At 43.2% G+C, this 16100-nt stretch overlaps 1 protein-coding gene and 1 non-coding gene across 2 annotated transcripts in view; one reads left to right on the top strand and one right to left on the bottom strand.

The window, feature by feature from the left end:
• Positions 1 to 16100, top strand: part of SLC9A4 (solute carrier family 9 member A4) — a 48992-nt gene that overhangs the window by 17984 nt on the left and 14908 nt on the right. Inside the window, exons 3-8 of the mRNA XM_068975019.1 lie at positions 1714 to 1973; positions 4252 to 4469; positions 8035 to 8237; positions 8798 to 8884; positions 11155 to 11225; positions 14023 to 14184. Coding sequence (XP_068831120.1) covers positions 1714 to 1973; positions 4252 to 4469; positions 8035 to 8237; positions 8798 to 8884; positions 11155 to 11225; positions 14023 to 14184 — 1001 coding nt within the window. The remainder of the gene's footprint in view (positions 1 to 1713; positions 1974 to 4251; positions 4470 to 8034; positions 8238 to 8797; positions 8885 to 11154; positions 11226 to 14022; positions 14185 to 16100) is intronic.
• LOC138093621 (U6 spliceosomal RNA) lies at positions 1551 to 1654 on the bottom strand. The gene has a single exon (XR_011146124.1). It is a non-coding gene; the product is annotated as a U6 spliceosomal RNA (small nuclear RNA).

Genomic DNA, 16100 nt, shown 5'->3' with positions numbered 1-16100 from the left:
ATGGAACCTTTGTGTCTCCTGCATTGGCAGGTGGGTTCTCACCATTAGCGCCACTTGGGAAGCCTTGTTACAACAGCCCTAGGGAACTAACATAGAAGGCAGTGTGGCCAAGCCGCCCTGGACCGGGGCATGAGGCCCTGTGAGCAGAGGGGCCGTTGCATGCCCCCTCACCGTCCTTCTCCTCCATTAGTAGAGTTCACTAGATGAAGCCACCCTGAAGACTGGTAACACTTGAACTACTTTCAGGAATGTTGCTCTGTGCCAACTCACATTCCAAAGACAACCTGTGCTGGGCTGGATAACATTCTGGATCTTCAGTGCAAATGCACAGCACAAAGTGTATGAATTGATTCCATCCTGACTCCGGAGAGCAATAAAAAGACTTTCATTGTTTATTATGGAGCCTATGTTGAAGGGTGCTTTCAGAGCCAGAGGAAACCAATTGATAATGACACCAAACTCAGCGAAGAGGCTGGCACGAAGCAGGTGCTCCATGCTTTAAAGCTGTATTATACTTCTTGGGGCTGCCCAGGTAATTTAGTGATAAAGAAACTTCTGCCAATGCAGGAGACACAAGAGACGCAGTTTTGATCCCTGGGTTGGGAAAACCCCCGGGAGGAGGACATGGCGACCCACTCCAGTATTCTTGCCTGGAGAATCCCATGGACAGAGAAGCCTGGTGGGCTACAGTCCATGGGGTCACACAGAAACAAGACACAATGAGCATAGGACAGATTGTACTTACTCCCTGAAGCTGAACAGATTGAAATTATTTGGAATGCATATAATTTTAGGCAGCTGTGTCAATATGTCTTCTTGTGTAATTTATTGTGGTATATTATTCAGCTAGACCCAAAGTTAAGAATCTGTGTGTAAACCAACTATGCATAAAGTAGATAACCAATGAAAACCTACTCTACAGCACAGTGAGAAAAAGAAAATTAAGGTACAATCTGTTTATAGAACATGTGTTAAGCTAAGCTTGAAAATGCATTCCAATATACAGTAGGTGTAGACACGTAGGGTTTGATTCCACTCATAATGAGTTACCTAGAATAGGCGACTAATTCATGGAGTCAGAAAGTATATTTAGTAGATTGTGTGGCTGGGGACTTAGTGTTTATTAGGGACAGAGTTTAAGTTTAGGAAGGTGGAAAATTGGGAAATGGATGATGGTGAGATTGCAGAACACTGTGAATGTACTTAGTACCACTGAGCTGTACAGTTAAAGCTAGTCAAAATAGTATGTTTTATATTCTGTGACTTTACCATAATAAAACAATTTGAAAAAAAGAATCTGCGTGCAAACTGTTTTTCATTTGTTTCTTTAGAATTAATTACATGAATTTTAATGAATAATTTAAACAAATTAACATCTGAATTCATGGTAAGGACTGGTTGGTATTACTAGCTGGAAAATTTATGTAGATGTCTTTGTAAAGGCTACCTTGATTTCTTTTTCTTTTTTTTTTTAAGACACTTTAAATTTTTTTTTAATTTATTTTTATTTTTTCCCAAGCTTTAAACTTTTTATTTTGTATTGGGGTTAAAAAAATGTGGAACTCTTCACAAACGTGCATGTCATCCTTGAGCAGGGCCGGCGCTGGTCTCTGTATCATTCCAATTTTAATATCCATGCTGCCAAAGCAAGCACAACTGTTTCTCATTTCTAACCTAAGTCTACTTTCCTTTTCTCATTTTCTTTTCGTCTAGGTCTTGTATAACATCTTAATTGCCTTTACGAAGATGCACAAATTTGAAGGCATAGAACCCGTGGACATTTTGGCTGGATGTGCCCGATTCATCATCGTTGGGTGTGGGGGTGTATTTTTTGGTGTCATTTTTGGATTCATTTCTGCGTTTATCACCCGTTTCACCCAGAACATCTCTGCGATTGAACCCCTCATCGTCTTCATGTTCAGCTACTTGTCCTACTTGGTGGCCGAGACACTCTACCTGTCTGGCATCCTGGCGTGAGTACAAACGAAGGACCAACTCCCATCCAAGAAGAAGAGTTTAGGACCACATCTTGTGGACCAGAATTAGGAAAGGCCTGACTTCTAAAGCTAGTCCTCAAAAGGGATGCAGGATTCAGGTTCCTTGAACTTCTGTCAAATCTGGTTCAGGTCCTTTGCCAAACAAATGTTCTCCCCAGCACCTGCGTTTGCTCTGTCCTGGTGATTTGCCTGAAGAGAGCTTGCTTAGCAAGTACAAGGTCAATTTATAATGCTCAGAAAGGCTGATGCGGAGATGAGCTGGGAGAGGTTCAAGGTTAAGGTCTCACTTCAGTTGTCATCTTTTTTCCTTGAAAAATGCATTATTTTAAAGGGCAGCATGCCAGGAAGCACTGTCATTCCTGGACTATGCTTGCTTCTCTTTCACTTAAGTCACGTCATTGCTCCAGGACTGGTCAGTGTGGAGTAAAACTCAAGAGATAGGATAAGACTAGAAATTCAGATTTTTTTTTTTCTAATGAAAATATTTTTGAAATGTTTATCTTTGTTTAGATCTTGGAATAAGGCTTCTCAACTTGATTTATTATATCTGATCATGTTGCCTTTTTAAAAATGATGTTATCCTCATACCCAGATCCTTGGGCACAATTTTATTGTATAGAAATATTTATTCTGATTACATACAGTAGTATAAAGTCTAGGCAGCTTCCCTAGTGGCTCAGACAGTAAAGAATCTGCTTGCAATGCTAAAGACCCGGGATCATTCTCTGGGTCGGGAAGATCCCCCAGAGAAGGGAATGGCTGCCCACTCTAGCTATTCTTGCCTGGAGAATCCCATGGACAGGGGAGCCTGGTGGGCTACAGTCCATGGGGACACATAGAGACGGACACAACTGAGCAACTAACACTTTCATTTTCACAAAGTCTAGGCACTCATCATTCTCTCTCCTTAAAAGTGAATGTGGATGGACCTAGAGTCTGTTGTACAGAGTGACGTAAGACAAAAAGAGGAAAACAAATATATACTAACGCACATGTGTGGAATCTAGAGAAATGGTACTGATGAATCTGTCTGCAGGGCGGTAATAGAGCTGCAGACAGAGAGAACAGACTTGTGTACACAGATGGGGAAGGAGAGTTAGGAAGAATTGGGAGAGAAGCCTTGACATATGTACACGACCATGTGTAAACATAGCGGGAAGCTGCTGTTGCGCAAGCAGCTCAGCTCTGTGGCGACCTGGGGGCGGGGGGATGGGTGGAGGGGTGGTGGGAAGAAAGACCAAGCGGCAGGGGATATATGTACACTTACGGCTGGTTCACTCTGTTGTACAACAGAAACCAACACAACATTGTAAAGCAGTTATATTCCAAGTACAAATAACTAAATACCATCAGCGAAAGGAAATTTCTAGTTCTCATCAGGAAGTCGCAAGTCTAAAATTAAGTAACGATTCTGCCAGTTTATTCAAATTAATGTATTTGGCTCATATAACCTGTCTTGCATTTTTGAAACCCACCTGATTTATTTAATATACTAAAAGTATATATATATTTTGAATAATAAAAGCCTAGTACGTACTGAAAAAAATCGAACAAACTACTAAGACAAAGCAAATCCTTTCGTTTCTTTTCAAACTTGCTAAGTGGCTCTAGAATGAAGCATTTTAAGTGAAAATGTTCTCATTAAATTTTTGTAGGGAACATTATAGTATGAGGGGTCTTGCTGAATTATTCTTTCTGGGTGACTGCACTGGCTTTATTTTGGTTTCAGGCAGGTGAAGCTGGGGGTAAGAGGTAGGGCTGACATAGCTTTTGATGAGAGCAAGATAGAAACAGTCCTGCTTCTGGCTCCTGCATGAATTATGCGCCATTTGTTTTTTGGAAACCATGCCACTCCCACCTTCCCCCATCACAGTCAACTTGTGCAGACCCCTTGGGTAGTGAGAAGAAAAAGAAAGAAAATGAACATTTGCAGTTGGAGATGTTCTGTCTGGATAAAAACAGGATTTGTGTCTCTGTGCCATCCCAGGCTTCCCAGGGAGCTCAGTGGTAAAGAATCCGCCCACCAAAGCAGGAGACGCAGGGTCAGGAAGATCCCCTGGAGGAGGAAATGGCAAACCACTCCGGTATTCTTGCCTGGGAAAAGCCCATGCACAAAGGAGCCTGAGGGGTTACAATCCATGGGGGTCACAAAGACATCAGACACAACTGAGTGAGCACCCACATACACCGTCACGAAACGAGGATTTTCCAGTGAGGGACAAGGTCCTGTGGCTTCTCTCTGTTCCTGCTGCAGAATCACAGCCTGTGCGGTGACAATGAAAAAGTATGTGGAAGAAAACGTGTCCCAGACCTCGTACACGACCATCAAGTACTTCATGAAGATGCTGAGCAGCGTCAGCGAGACCCTGATCTTCATCTTCATGGGCGTGTCCACCATTGGAAAGAACCACGAGTGGAACTGGGCCTTTATCTGCTTCACGCTGGTCTTCTGCCAGATCTGGAGGGCCATCAGTAAGACATGGCAGGGCCCACAGAGTCCTACCTGCTTCTCTTTTTGTTTTTCTTATTCCTTCCTGCAAGGTTAAAACATAAGCAATGAGATGATGCCAACTGATTTAACTGGTTGGCGGTGGGGGTAGAGGGGTTGGGTACCTTATGGCGACCAGGAATGTTCTCTGGTTGCTTCCTCAATCAGTTCAAAATAATTACTGGCTGATAAGTTTCTGCACTAAAACAAGGCTGGAGCCAGAGCACTTTTATTTTTTTTAATTGAGGAGAGAAATTTCACAAAGACACATTTAAATATAACTCAGTACATGTACCCTTTGCTCATCACATCTTTGCCAGTTTGTACCTTCTTGCACCTTAAATTAGATATAGATTATAAACTGCAGGCTCTCTTTTACACTTTTGTTACAGGAAAAGTGCAATCTCACAAATTGTAGTCTATAGAAGGCAAATCCTGCTAGAAAACAATCTCCTAAATATTACAGATGGTTTTAGTCAAGGATTGAGTATGATGTATAGAAAACAAAGGAAGTGGATCCTTTCTCTTTTTTTTAAAAAAAAAAAATGCTTTGTAAAGGCAAGGTAACTCATTGTTGTTCAGTCCCTAAGTCCTGTCCAAATCCTTGCGATCCCAGGGACTGCTGCGTGCCGGGCTCCCCTGTCCGATCATCCCTATCAAATATGCATCATTTAAAAACATGAGATGTCTTGTCAAAGGCCTTTTAATTTAACTTGTATATTTGTTTCTGGAATTAGTAAGAACACTCATTACTGAACTATAAGATTTCTTTTGGAAGCAGTTATATTTTAAAATGGTTTTGACCAATATTTGAAGCATTTTTGACATGACTTTGCTAGGTAGTTTCAAGCCAATTACTCAGAGAGAAATTAGGAGAAATGGCTGAGAACTCATCTTGACTATATCCATTCTAAATTCAGAATGGTTTTTAGGATGTAGAAAAGAATAACAAGAATGCAGAAATATTAAAAACATTGATAAAAATAACTCTGAATATGTGTGCCTTGGGTCTTCAGAGGAGAAGAGAATTAGAATACTCTGATATAAATTTATAATCTCACATGAAGTCTTATCACTAATTAGCTATTTGACCTTAGGAAGACACTTAACTGTGCTTCCCAGGTGACACAGCGGTAAAGAATCCACCTGCCAATGCAGGAGGTGTGAGTTCAGTCCCCGGGTTGGGAAGATCCCCTGGAGAAGGAAATGGCAACCCACTCCAGTATTCTTGCCTGGAGAATCCCATAGACGGAGGAGCCTGGTGGGCTACCGTCCATGGGGTCACAAAGAGTTGGAGGCGACTGAGCACGCATACAGAAGGTTAACTGCTGGAAAGCTTCTTCCCCAACCACAAAACAGTGTACATGGACAGATTTCTTGGGTCCTTTTAGGTTCTAATACTGCAGGGACCTACAGAGTCAAGTTAATGTCAAGAGGAGCATCAGATTCAGAGCTTCAGCCCAGCCAACAAGAATAGAAACCATCCAGCAGATTAATGTTGCGGAGACCTCATTACGGTTGACCCTTGGTGACCATCCAGCCCAGCTCCTGTATTTTCTATCCAAGGGAAATGATGGAACAGTTCCCAAGAAAATGACTTGGCCACATCAGGGTGAGGGACAGAGCCAGGTGTCAGAGTCCAGCTCTCTGGCTACTACCTGACTCATCATAGCTAAGAATAGTTCTCACTCACGAAGGGTTATAACGTAGAAGGTCATGTTTTCTGTTATTTATAAATATTGAGTTTATTGAATGTAACCTCCATCTTCTGATATAAATACTGTCATCATCTCCATAAAGCAGATGAGGACACTGAGGACCTGACAAGATTAAGACACTTGTCCAAGGTCACATGACTAGCCCATGGAGGAGCCGGGACAAACAAAGCAAAATGAAAAACATTAAATTGCATAACACATGTAAGAATTAAAGATTTTAAAATTTAAAAAAAATAAAAAAATAAAAAAAAATAAAAATAAAATAAAATACTCTTATACAATCAAAAAAAAAAAATAAATTGCATTGTCTCCTGCATTTTCAGTGTCCCTACTATCAAAGGATGCTAGGGAAGAATAACAAGAATGTGGGAATATTTAAATTATTCACAAAATTAACTCTGAATATACGTGCCTATTGGGTCTTCAGGGGAGAAAAGAATTAAGAATACTCTGATATAAATTTATAATGTCACATCAAGTCTTGTCACTATCACTAACTAGCCGTTTGACCTTGCTGGTGATGGTGGTTCAGTAGCTAGGTCATGTCCGACTCTATAACCCCGTGAATTGTAGCACACCTGGCTCCTCTGTCCTCCACCATCTCCCAGAGTTTGCTCAAATTCTTGTCTCTTGAGCTGGTGATATTATTTGACCTTGAGCAGACAGTCAACTACTCAAAAACTTCTACCCCAAGCACACAACGGTGGGTGTGGACCAATTCGTTCGGTCCCTTTCAGTTCTAATACTACAGCGATCTATAGGGCAGTAGAGTTAGCGTCCAGGATGCTTGCTGAGATGTCTGTGTCATTAGAAGTCACCTGAGGATACCGAGTGCTTTATTATTCTCTGATTAGTCGGAGCTTAAGTGAAGGGACCTCTCTCACCAGGAAATGGTGGAATTTCTCTCACCAGGAAATCCTGCGTTGGTTGTAATTCAGCCGTGTGGGCCACTGGGAGAGGAGAAAGATGTGGTAGACAACACCTGTTTCCAATAAGCTCTCCCACCCTCCGTTTCCACTTACTGACAGTAAGAAGCCCCCTGGTGACCCCTTGCCAACTTCCTTTCTTGTTTGCATTGAGTTTCAAGAAGAACCAAACCACCCACACAAGCAACCCCCCAGGCACTGAGAGGGCCCCTCTCACTTTCAAAGTCACACACCTCCTCTGCTGACTCAGTGAGAGTAGGAGTTGATAGAAAGGCTTGTACCCTCCAAGTAATACCATTGCTTTTCTTAATTTTGAAAGGCAGAGCAAAGTTTATGAAAATAGATTAGAAAATAGATGCCATTTCTTATAGCAAAAGAATCAAGATGTATTCCTCTAAATACGCAGACGTGCTCGGTCACTGAGTCGTGTCCAACTCTGTGTGACCCCATGGACCGTAGCCCGCCTGGCTTCTCTGTCCATGGTATTGTCCTGGTAAGAATACAGAAGTGGGCTACCATGTCCTTCTCCTGGATCTTCCCAAGCCAGGGATCGAGCCCTCGTCTCCTGCATTGCAGGCTGAGCCACCTGGGAAATCCCAAATACACACACACATGGAAACACACACACTTGTGAGCATTCCTGTCGGGAATGTACCAGAGCATCCCTGTCGGGAATGTACCAGAGCATCCCTGTCACGAACAAGGCTTCTGCCTTGAAGCACTGCTGTGCCACAACCAGCCAGGAAGTGAGAAGCTTTGTGAGCTGGTCTGTTGGGCGCGGACAGTCGTAGGTGTGATGGGATCCAGTTGCCCTGCTTGGGGGCACATGGCACAACCTGTATTCACTAGCACTGTGTCTGCTCATTCATGGCCCTCTCCTCTAATACACGTTCTCCCCCTTCTAGGCGTATTTGTCCTCTTCTCTGTCAGTAACCAGTTTCGGACTTTCCCCTTCTCCGTCAAGGACCAGTGCGTGATTTTCTACAGCGGTGTCCGAGGAGCTGGGAGTTTTTCCCTTGCGTTTTTGCTCCCTCTGTCTCTTTTTCCTAGGAAGAAACTGTTTGTCACCGCTACTCTGGTCGTTATATATTTTACCGTATTTATTCAGGTTGGTAGATTTCTTTCCTATTTGAAATAAGTCTATTCCTCTCAGGATTGTGTGTTAAATTAATAAAATGCCAAGACAAGGATACTGTTATCTGATTTTCAGAAATGTGTTCCATACTGAAACTAAATTCCCAAATATGTCTAGATCATGTTTTGGGTCATGCCGTAAACTCTAAATTTTGATGACTTTTGAATCATAAAATCAAAATGTTCTTAGGTACAGGAGAATGATAGCACCTCTAATGTGTATTACTGAAAATAAGATTCCAGTTGGTACTAAATAGTTTTTATTTTAACTGGAATTAGTGCTTAGCAAACTAATGGGAGTTTAAAGAATGAAACTAGGTCCTTGGTTTAAAATATAATACCTGTTTTTATTGCAGAATTTAAAAACATTGAATGAGAACTAAAGTAAACACTGGAGCATTTGTTCAGGAGAAACTAGTACAAAACAAAGACATAAAAATTGGGAGTCCCCATAGTTCTGCTAATAGACTTGTGGTCTCTACAGTGACAATCTTTGCTACAACAAAACCCTTTCTTTTGTTGTTTACAATGTAGGGAATCACAGTTGGCCCTCTGGTCAGGTATCTGGATGTCAGAAAGACCAATAAAAAAGAATCCATCAACGAAGAACTCCATACTCGTGTAAGTTATCTCTTGGTCATGATTAATAAGTTAGTAAGATGTGCCCTCTTGGTCGCCTATGGGACTTGACTTAGAGGTGTGGACATGTCACTAGGCATGGTCTCTTTCCTCTCCAGCTCCACCAGCAGTGTTACTATAGGAAATTATCACAGACTCAGTTGCTTGAATCTTACAGTTATTATCTTATGGTTCTGGAGGTCAGAAGTTCACAGTGAGTCTCACTGGGATGAAATCAAGATCTTACAGGACTGGCTTTCTTTCTGAAGGTTCTAGGAAAGGGTCTGTTTTTTTCCTAGATTTTTTTTTTTCCATATAGGCCATTATGGGCTTTCTTTGTGGCTCAGATGGTAAAGAATCTGCCTGCAGTGCAGGACACCAGGTTTGATCTCTGGGCCGGGAAGGTCCCCTGGAGAAGGGCATGGCAACCCACTCCAGTATTCTAGCCTGGAGAATCCCATGGACAGAGGAGACTGACATGCTGCAGTCCATGGGGTCGCAAAGAGTCGGACACAACTGCATGACTAAACAACAACAAATGGCTCTGGGGAATAGAAATGGGAACGAAAGCACGGAAGATGTACTGTGAGAAGCTTCAGCTCCTAATGAAGAGCATCCAGACAGTGCTTTCTTGTACGGCACGGACACAGGTGAAGTACAAACAGTAACTGGGGACATTTGGCACAGGCGCTGTCCAGGAGACTCAGGCTTCCAGCCACAGGCTTCAAGACCATTGACCCACATAATGTGTAGTTTTCTTTCATGTCTGAGAGTCCTTACCTCTGATGCTGAAAAAACTGATGAAGTCAAAGTCGGTGCAGAATTTCATGGCCAAAGTCACCCATGGAAATAAAATAATTTTAATTCCAGGAAATCCAAACGAAAACATTTCCAAGCCCATTTGGAAGTATTTAACAGCTGGGGATAGGGAGTGAGCGTTTTAAAAGAAGTATTCCTCCAAACACAGTGGAATACAGCCCAAGTGCTTTGGGCTTCCCTGGTGGTTCAGCAATAAAGAGTCTGCCTGCCAGTGCGGGAGACACAGATTCCATCTGTGGTCCTGGAAGACCCCACCTGCCTCAGAGCAGCCTGTGCCGTGCAAGTACTGGGCCTGTGCCCTAGAGCTGGGAGCCGTAACTACTAGAGCCTGCGTGCCCTGGAGCCCGTGCTCTCCAGCAAGAGGAGCACCACCAGAGAAGAGCACACACTGCTTCTAGAAAGAGGGGCCCCCAACTGGCCCAGCCAGGGAAAAGACCCAGTAGCAACAAAAACCCAGCACAGCCGCAATAAATAAGAAATACACAGAGCTTAAAAAATATTGTGCTTTAACCTGATTGAAGATTTTTGTCTCTGTCTTTATCCCCTCTACTCATTACATTAAGAAATTAGGTAGCATACCTAACATAATAGAACCTGGATATTTCACCCCTTTTGTATTTATCTCTTTTTATCACAAAAGATATAATTATTGGTAGAAAGTGCATAATTGTTTCAGAATTAATTGAGTATGTTCATCTACTTTCTCCCCAGAATTTAGAAGCCATGATAAACTTCACTGATTACAAACTTAGATTATTTGTAAATTAATAAATTACAAAGAGATTGTGTTTTTCCCTAAATTCTTATAAACAATTTGGATAAAGCAAATGGAGTATAACTGGCATGGATGGTGAAATGTAAATACTGAGACAAAAAGATCAGATAAAAACAGATATAATTTTATTGTTATAATTTTGTTCCTTTGTCACGTCTGGCTCCTTTTGCAAACCCGTGGACTGTAGCCCACCCGGCTCCTCTGCCTATGGGATTTCCCAGGCAAGAATACTGGAGTAGGCTGCCATTTCCTTAATAGAATATCCATAAAACTATATTTTTAGAAACTGTATAAAAAGGGACTGGCATTTTCTTTTCTTTTTGCAATGAAATTAGAGCGATAATTAGTTATTAGGCTTTATATCCATGTCATTTCAGTAATGAGAATCGTCCTTGATCATTCTAGAAAGATAGTATTCATAGCAAAGCAAGTACCTTGTTTTCCTTGGAAGTTATGTGCTTTATTGAAGAACTTATCTACAGAGCCTTTGAATTATGAAACTTGGTGGCATTACTGGGAAAGGCATTGTAAGCTTCAGTTCTATCAACAGAGTGATAGAAAAGAAGATATGAGCTGGGAAACTAAAGCCTCCTTTGTTTTTCACAGCGTGTTAACTTTCCTTGTGTGTCTTGTAGGGTTAATGCTTCACTAGCAATCATTTTTCTGTGTTTCTTGTCAGCTGATGGACCACCTGAAAGCTGGAGTTGAAGATGTGTGTGGGCAGTGGAGCCACTACCAAGTGAGAGACAAGTAAGAGGCCGCTTTCAGCCCCAGGGAGGGGTAGATGTGACGTGGGGACCTCGGAAGCTTCCCCTGGGAGCTGAGCATGAAATTCGAGAGAACCCTGAGGAAGGGGGCCAGGAAGACAAAGGGGCCAGGAGTCATGCCACATAGAATGCAGGAAGAAGTCCCGGGAAATGGACTCCCGGGGGGGGCGGGGGGCGACAGTGAACTTGGGACTGAGTGCTTTAGAGAGGTGGCTCAGCAATAAAGAATCCACCTGCCAGTGCCGGAGATGTGGGTTCGATCCCTGGCTCAGGAAGATCCCCCTGGAGAAGGAAATGTCAACCCACTCCAGTATTCTTGCCTGGAGAATCCCATGGACAGAGGAGCCTGGCGGGCTACCGTCCATGGTGTACAAAGAGCTGGACAAGACTGAGTGACTGAGCATGCATGGGGCATGTTAGAACAGAGACAAATGCATAGAGTATATAATAATGTGGAAGTGGGTTTGGAAATAAGTGAGGCAGAGCATGCAGAGAATGCAAGCCTGCCAAGTGTCAGCAATAGCAGTGCATTTCCATATGCAGAGGCGAGGGAGAGCATGTCCTGGTTTGGATATGGTCAGAAAGATGAGACAAGGTGAAAGATTGGAAAGACAAGGACACACTTTTACAGTGCAGAGTCCAGCGTCTCTGTACAGCCATTGATACTATAAAGTTCAATTTGACCTTAAGACTCATATCAAAAGGCTATTAAATAGGAGTGTAGCCATACTTGGACTTTGGAAAGCAAACTACACAACGATGTGGAAGCTGGATTAGAAAGAGAAAAATTAAATGGGGAGACACATAGCATTGGCATATATTCACTACCATGTGTAAAACAGATAGCTAGTGGGAAGGTGCTGTATAGAACAGAGGGCTTGGCTTGGTGCTCTGTGATGACCTAGAGGGTGGGATCCAGGGGTGGGAGGGAGGCTCAAAAGGGAGGGGATATATTTTACTATATAAATCGTGAGTTTATTAACCCGATATTTTAAAGCAATTATACTCCAATAAAAACAAAGAGAGGAATTATCTCTCACACCAGTTATCTCTCACATGATTTCCTTAACTGTCCTGTGTTCTTATTCTCATTTTAAAGATGAGCAAACCAACTCTGAGAAGTCAATTAACCTGCCATGCAGTGGAACCTGGATGTGCGTTTAGGTGTCTTGTTTTCAATGAGCCACAGAGCTTCCAGACTAGTGAAGGTCAAGAATTAGCAGAAGGGATATTGAAATACTTCTAGGGGAGACATGCTGGCTATGACATCAGAAAAGGAAGATGAAGCAAGGGAAAATGAGAATGACCGTCTGATCTTCAGATAGCGAGCAGAGGGAGGTAGCAATGTCACGGTTCAGTTTATAGACTGTAGAAGAACGTTTAGAGTTAATAGCAGATTCTGCTTAAGTGTCTCATACTCACTCAACGCCTTTTGGAACTGAGTTTCAAGTTCAGGAGGAAATCGTGACTGGTGATAGAGATTGTGAGTTGTCAGTATTTGGTACCCAAAGATGTGGGTGTGGCTGAGATGACTGGGATCCTGGGAAGAGGGGAAGCTCCCCGAGGACAGGACTTGGAGAAGCTTTCTGTTTTTTCCTTTTTCCTTTCCTCTGAGGCAGGAAAGGGAGAGGAAGGACAGAGGAGCCTGGGAAGAAGTCATGAGAAAGGCTAGAAGGGAAGCAGGATGTGCAGGGTTTATAGGAAGTGGCCACCAAGCCATCCACCAGGAGGAGCCACTGGCTAGTTGCACAAGGGCAATGGCAGCCACTGGTCTTGACCAGCACAAGGTCAAGGTGAGCCCAGCTTGAGGAACTCAGACAAGTTCTGATAGTTGAGGGGCCAATGGCAATAGATCGAGGAATAAACAGAAACCATTGCTTCTCATGAAGAGGGCTGAGGGATGACCCTGTTGGAGCCAGAGGGAGCCTGGTATGAACCAAACACAGACCACAGAGCCCATGAATCAGAGCCTGCTCAACCCAGAGGAACTTTGGCTGATTAAGAGTCCATTCACCCCACACATCAGGAGACCCATCACCAGATGACATTCCAGCAACCCAGGAAATAAAGCAGCAGACACATTACTCTTTGAATGGAAGATGGCTGGAGGAATCGAAAATTCCTCCTCCAAAGAAATGGCTGACACTGAAGGCGCCACGTTCCCTGAGTGGCTCAGTCTAACAGGGCAGCCCGAGCTTTGAGACAATGATCAGCGGCCATCAGTGTCTGGCTTATTCAGATGCTCCATCATTCAGAGTCTACGTGGGCTCTCCCACCAGCCCCCACCTAATTGGCAGGATCCAAAATGTCTGCAGCATAATGAGTGAAACTACTGTAACTAGCAGGCTGTTTAAACTTATGGGTTCTGGTTGAATAGGCCAGCATCTCTGTAAGTGCAGCTGCCACTGTTACCAGTTACTAGGATGGACCAACAAAAGCCCCGATCAACCCCTCCTTTCTTCTCCCACAATGGGAACTGAACTGGTCTCTCCTGCTTCCCATTTAATGCCTACTTTTTGCCCTGATTATAGCTTGTCCCTCCTTTTGTTAGGTTGATTTTCAATGTATTCAGGCCATCTGGCCATTCTTTCTTTATTTAAAAGAAATGTATGAATTCTATGTTTTTTTAAAAAGTGTTCAGAGTCTATGAACTCCAGGCACTGTCCTAGCGTTTTTGAGAATAATACAGTTAAGTGGTATTTTGTTTCAAGAAAAGTATATATACTTACATAACATGTACAGAGCCCGAAGATTTCTAAAATATTGGTTTTCACTTTTAGGTTTAAGAAGTTTGATCATAAATATTTACGGAAAATCCTCATCCGAAAGAATCTGCCAAAATCGAGCCTTGTTTCTTTGTACAAGAAGCTGGAAATGAAACAAGCGATTGAGATGGTGGAGTCGGGGGTTCTAAGTTCTACAGCCTTTTCCACCCCCCATCAGTAAGTGACATTGCCCTTGAGCTGGACTTTCAGCGTCAGAATTACAGAGAGCAGTAGCTCATTGTTCTATTTAAAGGTGATCCTGGGAGTGAAGAGGCAGAGATGTAACAAAGTAAAAATGAGATGAGTAACATCTACCTCTTGGCACCTTGTAGCCTGGTCCATGCTCCATCAATTTCACCTAATTTCTGAAAAGTACTTTCTAGCAAAAAAAAAGGAGAATTTTTTGACATCTTTCTTTGGGAGGGAGGGGCAAGTGAGTTTATAGAATATTTTTAGCATATTTAGAAGTCTTTCTCCTCCTGGTTAGACATGTCTACCCTTTAAGCCCTGCTGATGCGCCTCTGCTGGTCTTACGTTCTCTTCTCCCGTGAGTCGTCTCTTCCGGTCTGCTATGGAAGACCAGGTCTGCATCCTAGGATGCTAACTGGGATTGGGGGACGAGGGGTGAGGAGCAGGAGCTGTGGTGACTGGTGGGATATTTAAAGAGAAGGCTGTGTTTGTAATTGGGTCTCAGGCAAAGCTCTGTGGGAAGTTGGGAGATGACTTGAGTCTATGTGAGACCAGCTGTGAGCAGGAGCACAGAGGGGCCAGGGGACCTTAGGGAGTTGGTAAAGGGGCCGTGTAGGGAGGGGTAAGTCTGGTACATACTCCATCATTGTAAGAGGATCCCTGGCGCTTCAGCCAGAGCACCTGGAAAGCTATAGTCCCAAGAGCTGGTAGACATTTTAGGCCTGATGGAGGCTTCCCAGGTGGTGCAGTGGTAAAGAATCTGCCTGCTGATGCAGGAGACATGGGTTCAATATCTGTGTCAGGAAGATCCCCTGGAGAAGGCAATGGAGACCCACTCCAGTATTCTTGCCTGGGAAATCCCATGGACAGAGGAGCCTGGCGGGCTACAGTCCATGAGATTGAAAAAAGTGGGGCATGACTGAGCACACTGACATTGGTCTGAATTTAAAAAGAACCCCTTCAGTGTCATGAGAATTATTCCACCTCCCACCAAGGATGCCCAGTTTTCCTCCAAGAAACAGTGTACAAATTGGGGAAAGTAGTCACGATGTATATTTTGCATAAGTGACTCCAGCCTCTCCACTCTGGCATCTTGAGAAGATCAGGAGTACCCACCTTCTCCTAACTTCCTCATGTTTGAAAAGCAAACAGACAAGAGATAAGAATAGACAGCAATCAACTTGTCCTCAGTGCCTGAGTGTTATTTCTCACCCTTACTTGCTAATGAATCAGAAAAACCATCACCTTTCTTAAGTGGGAAAAATCCCAGTCTGGGAAAAAGAGCCAAAGGAGCGCATCCCTGAGGGCGTCTCGGTATAAACAGAAAGCTCTCTGCCTTATTTCTTGGTGAGACTGTTTTTGTGGTTGGTTGGTCGGTTGGTTGGTTTTACATAGCTTTAAGGAAACTTTCGGTCCTAAAATGAGAAGATGTTGACGTATATTAATTGGCAGTGACGTGATGAGCCATAGGAGACCCTGAGACAGGAAGAAAAGTGGGGGGTATTGATCTTGTCTTTGTTTAAAATGTTGCCATTAATATTTCATTCATCATTGATAATTTTGCATTTACTTTTATTTTCTACAGCATTGCACTCAAATCCTACTTCACTTAATTCCTGAACTTTTGGGCATCCCCTTACCTAAGGTTTCCCTCGTGGCTCAGACAGTAAAGAATCTGCCTGCAATGCAGGAGACCCAAGTTTGATCCCTGGATCGGGAGGATCCCTCGGAGAAAGGAATGGCTGGCTACCCATTCCAGTATTCTTGCCTGGAGAATCCCCATGGACAGAGGAGTCTGGTGGGCTATAGTCCAAGGGGTCGCAAACAGTTGGACACAGCTGAGTGACTAACACTTTTTTCACTTTTTCACTGTTAATGCTCAACAGGAGAGGTGCAGGCAGCTT

Source organism: Capricornis sumatraensis, chromosome 1 (assembly GCF_032405125.1).
Source record: "Capricornis sumatraensis isolate serow.1 chromosome 1, serow.2, whole genome shotgun sequence".
NCBI classification, from domain to species: Eukaryota; Metazoa; Chordata; class Mammalia; order Artiodactyla; family Bovidae; genus Capricornis; species Capricornis sumatraensis.
Note: the sequence above shows the minus strand (reverse complement) of the source record. Positions and strands in the feature narration are given on the sequence as shown.